Consider the following 15,798-nt stretch of genomic DNA (forward strand, 5'->3'; position numbering starts at 1 on the left):
GCCTGCTGAGAAGTAAAGCATGGTGCCGGCAGGATGCGTAGAAGGAAGAGGGGGAAAGAAGAAAAAAGGTTGATGGCCTGCTGTTTTGTTTGGTTTTTTCCCTAGACACCAGCGAAATGATAGAGATGCAAGGCTTCGGGGCAAACTTGCTCTCGTGGCAGCTGGAGCACTGCAGCCAAGGCTCCTCGTGCGTCTCCTGTTCAACGGGCAGCTCTCCCTACGATGTTCCCAGCTGTTGCAACTGCATCCATGACAGGTGAGCAGGTTGTGCAGAGCTTCCCTGCCAGACTTTGTGCATGCCCCAGTTAAAAGCAAGAATGTTTTATTGGTTGCAGCACTGGAGACGGACAGTAACAATTTTCAAGTAGTTTCTAACGTAAAAAGATAGAGTTATACAGCAAGAAATTTAGTTTATTAAAACTGACCTATTAAACTGCTCTGAAGTCACATTTTGATAGAAAAATTGCACCTAGTTCTTTTTTGTCTAGTTTAATATAATTCAGCTCTGGAAGCGTTTTCTTTAACAAGTCATTAACAATTACAATGAAGGGCAACAATTAATCTAATTTGACAAGGACCTTTACCGTGCACCTGCAGCAGTTGTAGCTAAACGTGCCGGGTGAGTTTGTTTTGGGTCAAAATGCTGCTGGGGAAGATGCTTTAAAAAGTCTTAATTTGTCATACTGTTGTCCTTTAGCTAAATAAATCTTGGTGCAGAGAAGGAACTGCTATGTGTAGGTCACAGGGATCAGCATACAGTTCCCGATGAGCTCTGTCCTCGTCACCTGTCATGCTCCTGTTAACGTGTCTCCGCAGAACTCCGTTAAAGATGCTGTGTGAAAGCATGAAGAGGCAAATAGTTTCCAGAGCCTTTTACGGATGTAAGTGAAGCTTCAGATATCCAGCCCTGTGGTGTCTATGTGCTTATCTAAAAAACATAGAATCATAGAATCATAGAATCAGTGAGGTTGGAAGGGACCTTTAAGATCATCAAGTCCAACCATTAACCTACCCTGATAAAAACACCACCACTCCTAAACCATGTCCCTAAGCACCTCATCTACCCTTTTCTTAAACACCTCCAGGGATGGTGAATCCACCACCTCTCTGGGCAGCTTATTCCAATGTTTAATAACCCTTTCAGTGAAAAAATGCTTCCTAATATCCAATCTAAACCTGCCCTGACATAACTTGAACCCATTTCCTCTTGTCCTATCACTTGTCGCCAGGGAGAAGAGGTCAGCTCCCATCTCTCTAAAACCTCCTTTCAGGTAGTTGTAGAGGGTGATAAGGTCTCCCCTCAGCCTCCTCTTCTCCAGGCTAAACAACCCCAGATCCCTCAGTCGTTCCTCAACAAACATGTGATGTTTGTTTTAGAAAGCAGTCTAAAACCAAATTTTTTGTTGTGAGTCAGATCACTTCAGAGCAGTAGGGTGGATGTGGCTCAAGTCTCAGAGCTTCCTAATCCCATTATTTGTGGGGTTTGCGTGTGGCAATGGGCGAACTGATGCTTAGTGAAGACGGAACGTAGTTTTACATTGCAGTGTGATACTCGGATTTTACTAGTCTGTGTAAGATTTACGTAATCTCTGGCTTGGTTGCAATTATTCATTCTTATGCAGTGTGATGCTGGTTTAGTTCCTACGGGATTATTAGTGGCAGGTTTAAAATGTCACAGCTTCATCCTCACAAAGGGGCTGCTGACATGATGTAGATGGCTCGTTTGTGAAAGCTCACCGCCTGCCCCACCGCAGGGCTGGCCTACTGCCGCCACCTGTCAACGGTGCGGACGCACCTCTCTGCCCTCGTGAACCACACTATCGTCCCCCCTGACAAACCGTCCAGCGCTGCCGGAGGCCTGACTAAAGAGGTCTGGAGCAAGTATCAGAAGGACAAGAAGGTATGTGACAGAATACCTTTATGTTCATTACGCCAGCTCCCACACACAGCCGCGCTGAGCGTGCTACCCCTTAGAATGGACCCCAGGAAGTATTAAAGATGTTTTCGAGTCTTCACAGGATCCATCTTTCTAGTGAGAGTGAGTCGATTCTTACAGTCTCTTTAATCCTTTGCCTCTCTGATGATGGCAAAGATATCAATTAACATCAAAGCAACTGAACTTCTGATGACTCTGGTCTATTAGAAGTTAGATTATTTTCATGGGAAGCATGACAACTTATGAGACTGGATTTGAGCTTGGGGCCTAAAGGCTTGAATCAAGTTGCAAAATTTATTCCGTCCCAAGTGTGCATTTCACTGTCTTTATACTTGGTGTTAAGTGCGTGCCTGATATTACCTTCAATACCTTTTCTCCCGACTGCTGTAGAACTACAAGGAACTGGAATTACTAAGAAGAGTTTACTACGGCGGGGTGCAGCATGAGATTCGAAAGGAAGTATGGCCATTCTTGTTAGGTCACTATAAATTCGGCATGGCCAAAAAGGAAATGGACCAGGTAAGCACAGCTTTCCGGGCATCTGAATCACCTTTGCAGAATAGGTTTTGTTTTCTGAATAGCAAGTGCTAGTCTTCATTGCTGTTTAATATTCCTCGGGGAAAAATGCTACTGAAAACAGGAGTGACGCGTGTTAGCAGAGGGATTATGATATCATGTTATCATGTCTGAAAATCACTGAAAGGGTGTTCTTTGTTGAAGTGAGGAAACCTGTGCCTGTGACATGCACTTGCCCTGAGCAAATCCTGTTTTCACAGATTTGTCACTTATGAAATGGAGAGACATTGACATTTGGATAGTAATTTGTGTCATTCCTCTCTTAAATGGTGTGTTAGCTGAGTTATACTTCAAAATGCTCTTTGAAATAACTACTTTATGTACATGGTACTGCATCTGCATGTGCGGACGTCTGTTGGAGCTGTGAACAGCCCAGATGTACCTTCTGAAGCGCACTTGGAGTTACTGTCTAGAGGCTAAAAATACCCAGAGGAAGGTTTGGTTTGTAAGTTCATTATGCTTTTGCTAGACTGAAATAAGGTGTGTCTCTGTAGGACACGGTGCAATTTCAGATGAAACATTATTCCTCTTAATATCTCCCATGCTGCCGCTAACATTGATCCGTGAATAATTGCCCAGGTTATGTCACAGCCTTATTTCGCAGTCTGAAAGTTGGCATTAAGTATGTTGTTTCCATTAATGAAATCACAATTTGCCCATCTCTTAGTTATACTGTCTCCCTTTGCTAATCTGTTTATAGCAATACCAACTTTTTACTTTGCTGAGTGCTTTCATTTGTTGTGATTACTGAGCAAGTGCCTTGGTAACGAACCGGGCTGGTGACAGACAGACAGAGCTGGGCAAAATGGCAGACGGTCACGCAGCTACACGGACTGAAGAGCAACTGGAAGTGGTCCCAAGCCAGAGTGCCAAGAAAAATACAGCAATGCTCCAGTTCCGTACTCCTCTGTGCTTTCCGTGCGCGTCGGCGAGGCTACACCCCTTCCCCTGATCAGCGGAGCTGCTGTTAGGAATGCTGTGTGGCATTTTCATTGCAGTAGGGAGCCAAAGCCAACATACCCTCAGGCGATGGGCGACAGGGCAGGGTCCTACACAGGCAGCTGTAGAGCTGATTCATGTGTAGAGCAAGAACCTAAGCGTAGGCCTACTGCAATGAGCAGATGGGGTAGCACCACCGTTGGGAAGGTCTCCTACTGTCCTGCTCACATGTCGTGGGAGCACCCGTCTGCCATCGCACACCCCAGCACTGCCGCTGGTCTCACTCCGGGACTGTTGAGGAAAGGGATGTTCTCCTTCGCAGAGCCACAGGGCTGCAGCAGGACACTGCCCTATGGGTAAGGACTGGATTTGGATGTTGGTAAAACATTGCTTTTAACTGATATTAAGAATCACCCACATGTTTCCTGAGCTGTCTAGAACAGTAATGAGGTTTGCCCTGGAATATAATTAATACATTAATCTGCTTTTCTGTTAGTGTTATTACCAGGGAGGTAGCACTCATGCAGTAGCTGATCCTGTTCTGGATTAAATGGATAAGAAGTGGTTCATATATCAAGACATTTGACGTTTGCTAACTCCCAGTTATTTTCTATTCCAAAGGATAGCTTATATCCCCGTGAGCACCTGCAGATCAGAAGGGTGGCCCGACCTAGAGCCTTGCAATGGAAAAATCAGCTGTCTTGCAAACAGTGGGCACTTTATAAGCATTATTCTTACTAAAAACTGCTACAGCAATTTGCCTTGGTTTTCCTCACACTAGTCTTTATAAACCAGTTCTGAACGCAGATGGAGAAACAGACCCCTTAACTGTTCAAACTGGGTCACAGTCCAGATTCTCCACCCTGCATCCAGTCATCTTTGCAGGTATTTATTTTTAGATTTTCCAGCTATAGTGTATACATCAAGAATGTTCTGCTGAGCACTGCTGAGGCAAATTCCTGCACTCCCATGACATCAGCATGGGAAGAAGATGAAGTACCTCAGAAACCACCGAGGGCAGTAAGTCCTCCTGGTTGCCTTATCTCCTGCAGGCCAGGCAGACTGCCTCAGAAGAGAAGCAAATCCAGAGAGGCAGCCAGGCTGATCCACTGCCGTAGTCCTGCTGGAAAGTACGTCTGCTCTACAAGGGGACTTGTTCAATCATCCCTTTTTTGCATACAGCACAAGTTTAAAAAAGAAGCCTTCCTAGACCACCGCGTGGACTGGTTCCAGTCTTGGTGAAAAAGGGAGGGCCCTTCCAAACACTTCCATGAATTTGGCTAAATTGCAGCACTTCTACATGCAGGGTGAATTTATTATATTTGCATTTGGTGCTCCATTCGTTATTCTTTTTTTTTGCCCTCAGATTTTTCAAGAAATAGAGGATATTGGAGGTTTTGAGCATAGGCCATGTTTTGCTGTCTGTTCTCCACAGGTATACGAACCATCGGGTTTATGATCCATGTGTAGAAATAGAAGGTGTGTCTGGAACTGAGAAAAGGAGCCAGATACTTAAGTTTTTAGACTGGGAGATCTGGAGCCATAGCTCATGGATTCTGGTCCCAGCTTTAAAGGGCACATGCATATATACCACTAGAACATAAGAGATTTGGCAAGAAGAGATAAATACTTAAGTCTGTTTGTACAACAGGAATTATAGTAAATTCATAAAGATATGCTGCAAGGCATAAAATATCTGATCTGCAGAATGCACACTCCTATAGGAATTTTTTTTCCCTGAGTTTGTACCATACTAACACAGGGGTGCTCCAAACCTTATCTGGAATGCTAATGGGCTACTCAACACCAGTAGTAAATAACAGTAAGAGCCAACTCCTCAAAGAAATGTGCTGTTGGAGTCTAACACTTACCATTGAATGCAGGAGTCTATTAAATGAATGACATGAAAACAGTCGTAACATTTGCACATATAGGAAACGTAACGTGTCCCTAAGTGAAGTCATCATGGGTGATATATCATCTTTGCCTTCTGATGATATTTTTACAGTCATCCATCAGTATCTGGGGCACTCCTGAATGTGGCTGTCCTCCAGCCTTCCACTAACTGCTGTATTTTATGATATATGACTCGACAGCTACCTCAAGTGACAAATAGCCTGCAGCTCTTAGCATGAACGCTCTGGTAGCAACTCCAGCCAGCAGGGTCCAGAGCCTGAAGCCAACTCACAATTGCGGTTTCTCTTCAGCTCTTGACAAGTGACAGGGTAGTAAAATTACTACATGTCCCTTAATAGCTCAAGGGGGTGGTTCTGTGTCTGTCTTTCAACAGAGGCAGCCAGCAGTGGCAAAAATCTGTCTTACTACTATGGGAACCAGAGTGGTTGGATCTGGCCATGCGCAGTGCGACCGCAAGACTGGGCTGCGTGAGCTGCGATTGCTACTGTTCAGAGTCTCTTCCAGCATCTAACTCCGTATCAGGCTGATGTCTGTACACCTGTGACCTGGATTCATTGCAAGGGCTATGTTAGCGTTGGAGTAGGGAAGGAATCGGGACGGAGGTGTAATGAAATTCGGAATAATCCCATTAGAGGCAGCAATTGCTCCATCAGATTGCATCTGACTTCTATGTGAGGTTTCATATATGAACGCCAGTGATATCTGTTGTTCTTTCCTGAACAGCGTTGAAGTGCTGTTGATAGCATATACACATGCTTATATGAACCTTTTCTGGCACCTGCACTGATAGTTTACTCCCTGCAGTAAATACGCAATATCTCACTGCTCCAGTCATTGGCGCTTTCCCGTCACAGTGATGTGTGCTCCAGCAAGAGGGCTTCAGGATCCTTCAGGCTTTCTACACTTGCTCTAGACCTCCCCCTCCTGGGTTTCACTCATTTTAATGCTATCTTTCAAGGAGGACCAACGTTTCAGGATCTGTCTGTCTGTCTGTCTGCAGGTGGATGAAGACATTGCTCTCCGGTATCAGAAGGTCATGGCTGAGTGGAAAGCCTGTGAGGTCATTGTAAAGCAGCGAGAGAAAGAATCGCATTCTGCCACGCTGGCAAAGTTTTCATCGGGCAGCAGCATTGACAGCCACGTCCAGCGACTGATTCACAGGGACTCCACCATCAGCAACGATGTAGGTACTCCCTTCCCATCCACCCATACGGTGCAGGCAGCGTGGGAGGCTTGGCATTTGCAGAGGTACAGCCCAGGGAAGCAGAGACTTAGGTTAGCACAGCTCCATCAGTCTGGAGCTACTTGAAGCTGCAGTGCCTCCGTAACAGAGCTCAGAGCGGGTCTGTATTTTGGGTAGTCTGTAGCTCTTGGGTGGGACCTGCCTAAGGGGCTTTAAGGTTCACCTGCTGTAGAAGAGCTTCTCTCAGCAGAGGAATAGCTTTCTAGATGTCCTGCTTGTGGGCCCTTTTTTATTTATTTATTAAAATCTGGCATAGAGCAAAATATCGCTACTATTAAAGCATATCTTTGATTCTGTCATGTCCCCAATTGATGGGTTGGGTGTGATTTTATTTTGGGAGAGGGGATCTTTGTAAATCTAAGGTAAGATGCTAAGCAGTAGAAAGGCAGACTGAATTAACCTTCCTGTAGCTTGAATAACTAAGAAAGAGGTTTCTTTTCACATTGTTGGACGGGAGTGATTGCAATTGTGTGCCCAAAGCGTCTCTGGGCATCCATTACTTATGCAGACTTCAAACAGTTAGCTAACTGATTTCAGTAAAGCAAGAGAGAATAAAACGTGAAATAGTTCAACGAAGAGCTTTTTAGCAAGAGAATAGGTAAAGGTGAAAAGTGGTGAAAAGAATTGGAAGGTCAGTCTTGAGTTCAGACAGCAGCAGCTGAACTGGATTGTTGGAGACCTGAGGTACGTTGGTCATCTTCAAAGATATATTGCAATGACCAGATGGTTTTAGTGTTGGTGAAGTTTTTAGTGAAGGTAGGGAACCTTCACTGCTTTCCAGGGTACTTCTAATTGAAGATTATGAAAGGGGGTGACATCATCATAGGAGACAGATATGAGATCATAAAATGATATTATTTTTAGACTTACAGTCTCAGTATAAAGACTGAGTGAGGAGCTCTCAACTATTTGCATGCAGTGATCTTTTTCACTGAAGTAATGTAATTTCTTTCTCCTGGCTGGAAGTTTGTTTGCTACATGAATTTTTCTTGCTTCTCTTTTCTCCCCTGCTTTATCCAAATCCTCTCTCCCTTGCCCACCCCCAGGTCTTTATATCTGTAGATGAAACGGACTCAGCGGAGCGGGACTCAAAAGGTCAGGATGACCCCACTTTCACCATGGTGGCTGCTGACACGCCAGCAGCAGTGGCTGCTGTAGAGCAACAGTCTGTGGAGTTTGACTCCCCTGACTCTGGGCTGCCGTCCTCGAGGAACTACTCTGTGGCCTCAGGCATCCTCTCCAGCATCGACGACGGGCAGAGCGTCTCCTTTGAAGACGGGGCTGAAGAAGAAGCCAGCGCTGACTTGGAAAGGACTGATCCAGACATACCACGGATGCAGAAAGCCAAGCCAGTTGTGCTACAGTCTCAGGATTCTGTCTCAGAAGAGCAGCTGTGCTCCCAGGTGGATTATTTAATGGATGTTGCTTCTGTCTGCGCTGCATCCTACACAGTAGGTCACAACATCAGTATCGTCATTTCTCTGCACAGCATTCTTTTCTAGCAAAGACTTGTACTTTTTCAGATAGTATTTAATGAGGGACAATCCCAAACTAGAACTACAGGGGGTGGGACGATAACTGAGGATTTCTGCATCCAAATCTTTTCATCTGGATTTTGAGCTGGATTGGAAATAAGGCAGCAAGAAAAATTTGGGTCTCTTTTTGAGTGGGAGGGCATAGAAAAGAATGTGGTACAGTTCGAACAGCTAAAACTTTCCAGGGCCTGAGGGGAGGAGGTGTGGGGATGTGGACGACACACCACTTGTAAGATTTCAGTGTCATTTAATTCAAGCTAAAACTCATATTTAATCAAATTAAACCACAGCCTAAATCTAGATTCAAGGCTCCCCATGTCTATTAGTGCTGCTGTCAACAAATGAGTAGTTCAGTTTTTGCCTCTCTGCTGAAGTTGTTCAATTAGAAATAAACCTTTGGAAATAGTTACCCTTGGAACAGTTACCAGTGAAAGTGTATGCATTTTACCTGGCATTTTTGACAGTAATCGAGTATTTCAATGCTCTCGTATGCCCAAAGTATAATTGTACTATTTCTGGTTTGTTGATTCTCAGAGCAAATCTGCACCATGTCCTGGGAATGCTCTAAACCCAGCAGATCTAACTAAACCTTTCTCTTCTAGATAGAGTTATTGGACACTGTTGCCTTAAATTTGCACAGAATTGATAAAGATGTCCAGAGATGCGATCGGAATTACTGGTATTTTACTGCCGATAACCTGGAGAAACTCCGAAATGTCATGTGCAGGTAATACAGCTTAAAAACTGAACTTTTCACATTTCTGTCATAATCTATACACTATAATAATATGAAAATAATAGTCTGTCTAAAAATTCTCACTAATGAACTTAAAAAAACTTGCAAGAAGGAGGAGGAGGTAGGTTAGAGAGCACGGGTGTGACAGGCAGTCCAAGGCTGGAATGCAGGCATGAGAAGATTCTGTGTCTACCTTAAGAGACTGACCCCATTGGTCGCCGGGAACTATTCCCTAAATGTACGATTAGCTTTGGTTTCCTGCTGATGAGGATGATACATCCATGCTCCAATGGCGTGCTATAAAGATGACAATAATTGCGAGGGACCCAGATATAGTGTTGAGGGACATCTACTAAGCAGACAGAAAGACTGCATCTTCAAACCAAACCAAAATCAAAACAGCCTCTTTGAGCACTGAGAGCAGGTGGAATCGATGGAAAGCTGTCTGTCGCTGCTAGGAACGCAGATTGCCATGAAGGCTAGTAAACTAACCACACTGAAAAGCAGAAAGTGTCACAGGCTTTAACACTTGAAAAAGATCCCAAGATTCCACTGAGGGAAAAAAAGAAAACAAAAGCAAAAAAAAACAGGTACCTTTTTAAAAATCTGGGCTTTTTTCCATAGACTGTTAGGCTTTTGTTAGCTGTTTTTTCACAAACTAACTATTGATACGCAAGCCATGTGTGTAAGGTTTGGTCCTCCCTGTCCAAGCAGAAGACAATACAGGGCTGTGAAGTACTCTGGAATGTGGAGTGTCAAAAAGTTCTGAGACACACACATTCAACAGCTGCTTAAGATTTGATCTCGCATAATCAAATTAGACTTCAACGCAATATTTAGCTTTTGAGGAACAGGAAAAGTTTGGTATTAGTTAATTCATCCTGCAAGTAGACAATTGATCGTGTTCTTTTACCCTTTCACAACACATGAAGAGCCCACCGCGAGAGTCATATTACAGGAGAGATCCCTGTCACACATGCTGCTCTGTCCTCATCGTGGATTGTTTATAGAGCCTTTAGGAATAACCTTAAAAAACAATGGCAGTAATACTTGTTATTTTATACCAGTGTGTTGGAAGATTTGAATTGTAGTTCTCTGGACTTCCAGCTTTACCTTCTACAGCACTCTAGAACGAGACATTTAAAAGCTACCAAAAGGAGTTGTATTTTAGGTGTAAGACAAATTTTTGAGGCCACCATGCAGCAAGAGGATTTTTAATCCTATTATCTCTTGTGTGTTCTTCTTTCTACAGTTATGTTTGGGAGCACCTAGAAGTTGGTTATGTTCAAGGCATGTGTGACCTCCTGGCTCCTTTGATGGTTATCCTTGACAATGGTAGGAAGGGTTTTCTTTTGGAACACGTTGGTATCTTTAGGGAGGTCTTTCTTTAGAAATGCTGTTTCAGAAGTTGTGTGCGTTAATCAGGGCTAGTTCACGAGGCAAATCAAACCTGCAGCTCTTGATTTGTATTTTCTCTACACATGGCTGTTGTTGAAATGGCTGCCATTAGTATCTTGGGGATTCCTGCTCACTCACTGACTTCGAGATCAATTTTTACTACATTTTCAAAGCAGCTGTTGCTGAAGCTGAACACTCAACTGCAAGCCGGGTTCTTTTGAAACATAACTAGTAAAATTGTCCAGCGTCAGGCACTGTCTTGTGTTTCATCTAACTGGTGACGGGGTTAGGGAACAACAAAGGGGAAAACCTTGTTTTTCCCTTGTCCCACAGTACATTATTTTGGCTCAAGGAAGCCACACAGTTAGCAACACTGAGTGTTCTGCATTGTATCTGCAGATCAGCTGGCTTACAGCTGCTTCAGCCACCTGATGAAGAGGATGAGCCAGAACTTCCCCAACGGAGGTGCTATGGACACACACTTTGCCAACATGCGGTCCCTAATCCAAGTGAGTCTTTTTTTAATCTTCTTTGGAAGATGATGAGGTTGTGGAGAGGCTCAGAACTTGCTTGATGCCACGGTGAAGGGCAGGAACTCCAGTGACCGGGGTTCCTAGTCATCTCATACATCAGAGCTGGGGAGGACGAGAATTGTTTTATGCAGCCGCAAACCAATTTGCTGCTTCTCAGGGGATAGTATTTGCTGTCACAATGAAGAGTGTGTATTAGAGCAGGTCAATTTATCTTAACTTGACAAAGAAAACAACCCCCCAAACTTCTGCCTCCAGCACAGCAGCTGCACAGTGTAATGACTCCCATTTATGGCTCGGTCCAGCTCCAGCTGAAGTCAATGAGAAATAGGAGTAAGATCTGGTCTTTGCTGCTTTTTGGAAGACAAAACATTGATATTTGCGGCACAAACTTAATTTCTTACAGGTTGAAATAGACCGTAGATCTGTTTGTATTCGCACAGGATGCTTGCTGAACGGGGTTTTTTGGGACAGATTTAAGGCCTAGACATTCCACTCCAGGAAGCACCAGGCACCTGAGCAAGATTAGCATAAAGAAGGGCGAAAGCTATCTGGTTAAGCTGTTATTTGGGTTGATAGGTGGCATATTAAAAAGTAATGAAAATAAAGGCAGGCAACAAAGATGGCCAGCATGGCAAATGCAGGCAGCACAGGAACACCACCCTGCTCATCCAGCAGCCCGCAGGATACATCTGGGAGGAATCACTACAGATGTACTTACACATCTAAGACCTCTATCAGACATTTGCAAGTAGTTGTTCAGTTCCAGAGAGCTTAGATGTTGCAGTGTGGAACTGTGCCACTGCTCATCGGAATTACAAACTTGCGATGAAAAAGTCTTTGTTCTTCTCCCCAGGTAGATGGATTTCAGTCTTTGCCCCCCAGCTCCTATGGTACAATCTAAGAGTAGAGCTGGGAGAGAAGATGAAAATTTGCCACTTGTTGAAAATCTGTAGGATCTGTAACTTGCTGCTTGGATCTTTAAAATCACAGTGAAGATGGACTGTTGTCACCTCATACCTGCACAGCAGTAACTCTTCACCTCATCAGTCTGTGTCAGGGCACTCGCATCACAGGCGTTTTGCAAACACCTAGCACAAGGATGTGTCTGTGCTAAGCAGCTGCTCTGACTAACCACAGAGTCGGGTGATAAAGAGCACAATGGAAGTCTTAACCAGACTCCAGCACCTTTGATCTCGGTGACTTTCAGACAAGACACTGACAGCTGATGTTTTGCATTTTAGATTCTAGACTCAGAGCTTTTTGAATTGATGCACCAGAATGGAGATTACACTCACTTTTACTTCTGCTATCGCTGGTTCCTGCTTGACTTTAAAAGAGGTAATAATGTTCTATGTCTATAGTTTAGAGTTGTGCAAAACCGTGAACAGCTCTGTGTTTTGGTCTGAATGGTGAGTAGGAGCTAGGCTCGCAGGAGAGTTTGTCGCTAGGAAAGCTAATGCAGTTCTCAGAGATGAACTAGCACTGGAATGAAGTCAAAGCTTAGGGAGGAGCGTTGTAAATTCCTGATAAGGTGGTTGGAGCCAAGATTCTGCTCAGTGCAAATGTCTGTTTGCTCAAGAAGGTGATCCCAAGTTGATCACGCTCCTTGGTAAGCTGCGATACCTCCTTTCTATTCCATTTGACAACAAGGAGCAGCTCGGCAGTAGCTCAAGCACTGTTGTACTTCGCTGAGTGAGGTACTTTATATACTGTGGGAGCACCCCAGGATCTCGGGATCCCGGCACAAGCACACTCACCCACCCACACCCACTCAAACAGTTGTTTGCAATCAAGAAACCGATCTTGCTATCGGGCAAGTCAGTACCTCCTTTGAGTTTCAGACTGACCTGCAAGAATGAAAAGACGACATCCCTCTCAAATACACCAAAGCACAAAATTGACAGAGGGAGATGATACACATCCATCAGCTATTTATTATGAGCAACTACCTGACGGTGAGGGGGGAGGAGCTATGACTCTTAACTGAGCAGTAAACCCTCTGCCTACTCCTTCACAGAGAATTGCCCGTCCCCCATATCTCTGTCCCCTGGACCTCACTGTCGCAGAGCCTATATGGTTCAAGACGACGAAGCTTCCATGGGTCATATCTGAATTGTGGCATGTGTAGACCTAGCTTACACACATCTGCTATACAATTAATTGTTGCCAATTAAAAATAGCAGAGCTTTAGTGCCGATAGGTCCGCTGCAAAGCCAAGAAGGGGGCCCTGGGTACACATTCAGATTTGCAGCCTGCCACGTAGCCCTGCCTGGAACAAATGGGCCTACCTGTGCTGCTGTCACATGCTTACTGCTGTTCCGGCATCTTCCTGGGCTTGTCTGCACCACCACACCTACATTCTTTCTTAATTTTCCTTCAAACCCAATTGTTGCCGTACTTGCATAAGTAAGTGACAGGAGTTGGCTGGAGGAGAGGGGGAGAGGAAAAGGAGGAATCATCAAGTACTATTCATGTCTGCGTAAGGCCTGTAAGACATTAGTTAGAAAGGGGGAAATGGTCAATTTGAATAATCAGATGCTCTTGTAATGTTTATTCCCATTCAGAATTGTTGTACGAGGATGTATTTACAGTGTGGGAAGTTATTTGGGCAGCAAAGCACATCTCTTCAGAACATTTTGTCCTTTTCATTGCCTTAGCACTTGTGGAAGTTTATCGAGAGATTATCCGTGATAACAACATGGACTTCACTGATATCATCAAGTTTTTTAATGGTAAGAGACTTTAAGAGAGACATTTTGATAAAACACAAGTAATGAGAGTTTGCTCCTTCTCCCTTACTCAGACTAACTGTCTGCAGTTGTGCAGTGTTCTTGCTGTCATGACAAGCCCCTGGTCATTTTAAGCCCTGAATCTCTTACCCCTTCATGTAAAGGACGCGCCCAGATTTTCACATGCTTCCTGAAGAACTGACTCCGCATGCGCAAACAACAGTGTTTTAAGAGCAACGTGGACCACAGAAGATGGTAGCTTTTTCAGTGTTGTTGGTAATTTTTACCACAAAGAAGTTTCACGTTTTCTGTTAAAAAGATTTGCTACTTGGTTTAATGGGAGATGCTAAAACGTTGCTTAATTTTTTGCAAAAGTCTCTCACAGGTTTTAAGATAGACAGAGCCATTTCTGCTTAAAGGGCTTGACCCTGCTGAGGCTGAGACATGTAAGCAACTGTTCATGCAAAACATCCCAAGCCGCTTCCATGGTTGATTGCTTACCGTCGTGGTCCATAGACGCTGGCCAACACATACTGCCATGGCAAAACGTGTTCTGCCAAAGCAAGCTCAGTCGCTTCCTGGCTGCAGAATGCAAGTTAGTCCTAAACAAGCTCTCCCTGTTAGGATATTTTAAGAAGTTTGGAAACAATTTTATGTAATCACAGTAATTTAGTAAATTATCAATGCTGTGGCTTTCAGCCATCTGTTGCAGAAGCCCCAGATTTGGTTTTGTTTTTGCCTCCACCATTCTTATTCCAAAGCTGTACGTTAATGCTTCCTTCAAAAAAAACCCCACCAAAAAAAAACCCCACCAAAACCAAAAATCCCACCCCACCCAGCACTTGCCTAAGCTGCACGAAATGTTTATTGTAGAACTGAGGATGCAGGTCTGTTGAGAGCTACTTTCTGATCTTACTTCAAGCTTCAGAGTGCGAACATCTGTGTGTGGAACTACGTGGGCACGTCGCTCCATGTACACGAAGCCTTTTTGAATGGTATTTATCACTTGCATTCCAGACACTCCAGCAATAGCCCCTGCCTGGAGAGAGGTATCTTTTGATCAAGTTGAGCTCAGCTTTACATTTCTGAGATCCCAGGAGGGCTGTTCATGGGCACGTGTGGGCACAGACCGCCCGTTCCTGGTCAGGGGTCGCAGGGCACTGGGATTTCTGTAACAAGAGAACTGACACCAGAAGGATTAGATGTTGATGCCAGGACCTACAGCACTGAGGGATTCATCCACTTACTCTACCTTTAATTCTACAAACCTAACCCCCTGCAGTGCTTTTGGATTGCTGCTAATGTTACACTAATTAATGCTAATGCTACATTAATATCAATGCTAGGGCAGAAAAGGTTCTGCCACTGACAGTTAAGAATGTTTGTTTGTGTCTTTTAGAAATGGCAGAGCATCATAATGCCGAGGAAATCCTGAGGATAGCAAGAGACCTTGTCTACAAAGTGCAGACATTGATTGAAAATAAGTGATCATGAACAGACTGTCATTGTGGGCCTTGTGAGCTATTGGATGGAGCGTTTCTTGCACTGTACCTTCAAAATGGTGTTTTAATTGTATCTTCCATGTAATGTAATAAATATTGAAGAGATTTGTAACAGACTTTTAAAAACAGAACTTTTCCTTCACCAGATAAGGTTTGTGTTTGATAGTCCTTGTTACACTCACTTTGTATTTCTAGACAAAATCTTTTTGCATTCTTATCTCCCTCTCTAGAAGACCGTCTATCTACATATTTGAGATATTAAAAAGGGGGGATTTGACATACTAGAACATTTATATTTTGACTTACTGCACCTTTAAAGCCCAGATGCACGTTGTGTGCTCTGCCAAAACCTTCCATGGAGGTAAGGCCGGATCCAATACTCACTCATGTTGCAAGCACTGAATTGGGTCCTTGGAGGAGCGCGTCTGTGGACTCACTGTCTTTGCCTTGAACATGGAAAAGAATTTGTATGAGTGCCTGTGGCTAAAACATTTGGATTTGTATTTAGCAGCAATTGAAGTAAATAAGGTTACCAGCTGGGAGAATGGCCTTAAACTAAAGAACATGGTTAATATGAGCAGTGAAATCTGGCAACATTAGCTACAAACATCAGTTAGTCTTTGCTGATGAGCTCATGCTGATGAGTCTTCATGGCCTACACATGCCACAGACATGCCTTTGTTTTACTTTGCAGACTTACTCTGCAGATATTCCCAGATGACAAGATCTGCATAATGTAGTTCAGGTTAACAAG

The 15,798-nt window shown here is 44.0% G+C and overlaps 1 protein-coding gene across 1 annotated transcript in view; it reads left to right on the top strand.

Moving 5' to 3' along the window:
- The window catches only part of SGSM2 (small G protein signaling modulator 2), a gene marked incomplete at its 5' end in the record, with an annotated part of 62,523 nt that extends 47,226 nt beyond the window's left edge, over positions 1-15,297 (top strand). Inside the window, 12 exons of the mRNA XM_082493051.1 lie at positions 106-256; positions 817-881; positions 1,755-1,900; positions 2,327-2,455; positions 6,369-6,551; positions 7,658-8,062; positions 8,749-8,873; positions 10,135-10,217; positions 10,680-10,789; positions 12,055-12,151; positions 13,378-13,545; positions 14,942-15,297. Coding sequence (XP_082349177.1) covers positions 106-256; positions 817-881; positions 1,755-1,900; positions 2,327-2,455; positions 6,369-6,551; positions 7,658-8,062; positions 8,749-8,873; positions 10,135-10,217; positions 10,680-10,789; positions 12,055-12,151; positions 13,378-13,545; positions 14,942-15,030 — 1,751 coding nt within the window. The 3' untranslated portion in view covers positions 15,031-15,297. The remainder of the gene's footprint in view (positions 1-105; positions 257-816; positions 882-1,754; positions 1,901-2,326; positions 2,456-6,368; positions 6,552-7,657; positions 8,063-8,748; positions 8,874-10,134; positions 10,218-10,679; positions 10,790-12,054; positions 12,152-13,377; positions 13,546-14,941) is intronic.
- Positions 15,298-15,798: the final 501 nt, after the last annotated feature.

This window comes from Vanellus vanellus (assembly GCF_965231255.1).
Source record: "Vanellus vanellus genome assembly, chromosome: 19".
Taxonomy (NCBI): domain Eukaryota; kingdom Metazoa; phylum Chordata; class Aves; order Charadriiformes; family Charadriidae; genus Vanellus; species Vanellus vanellus.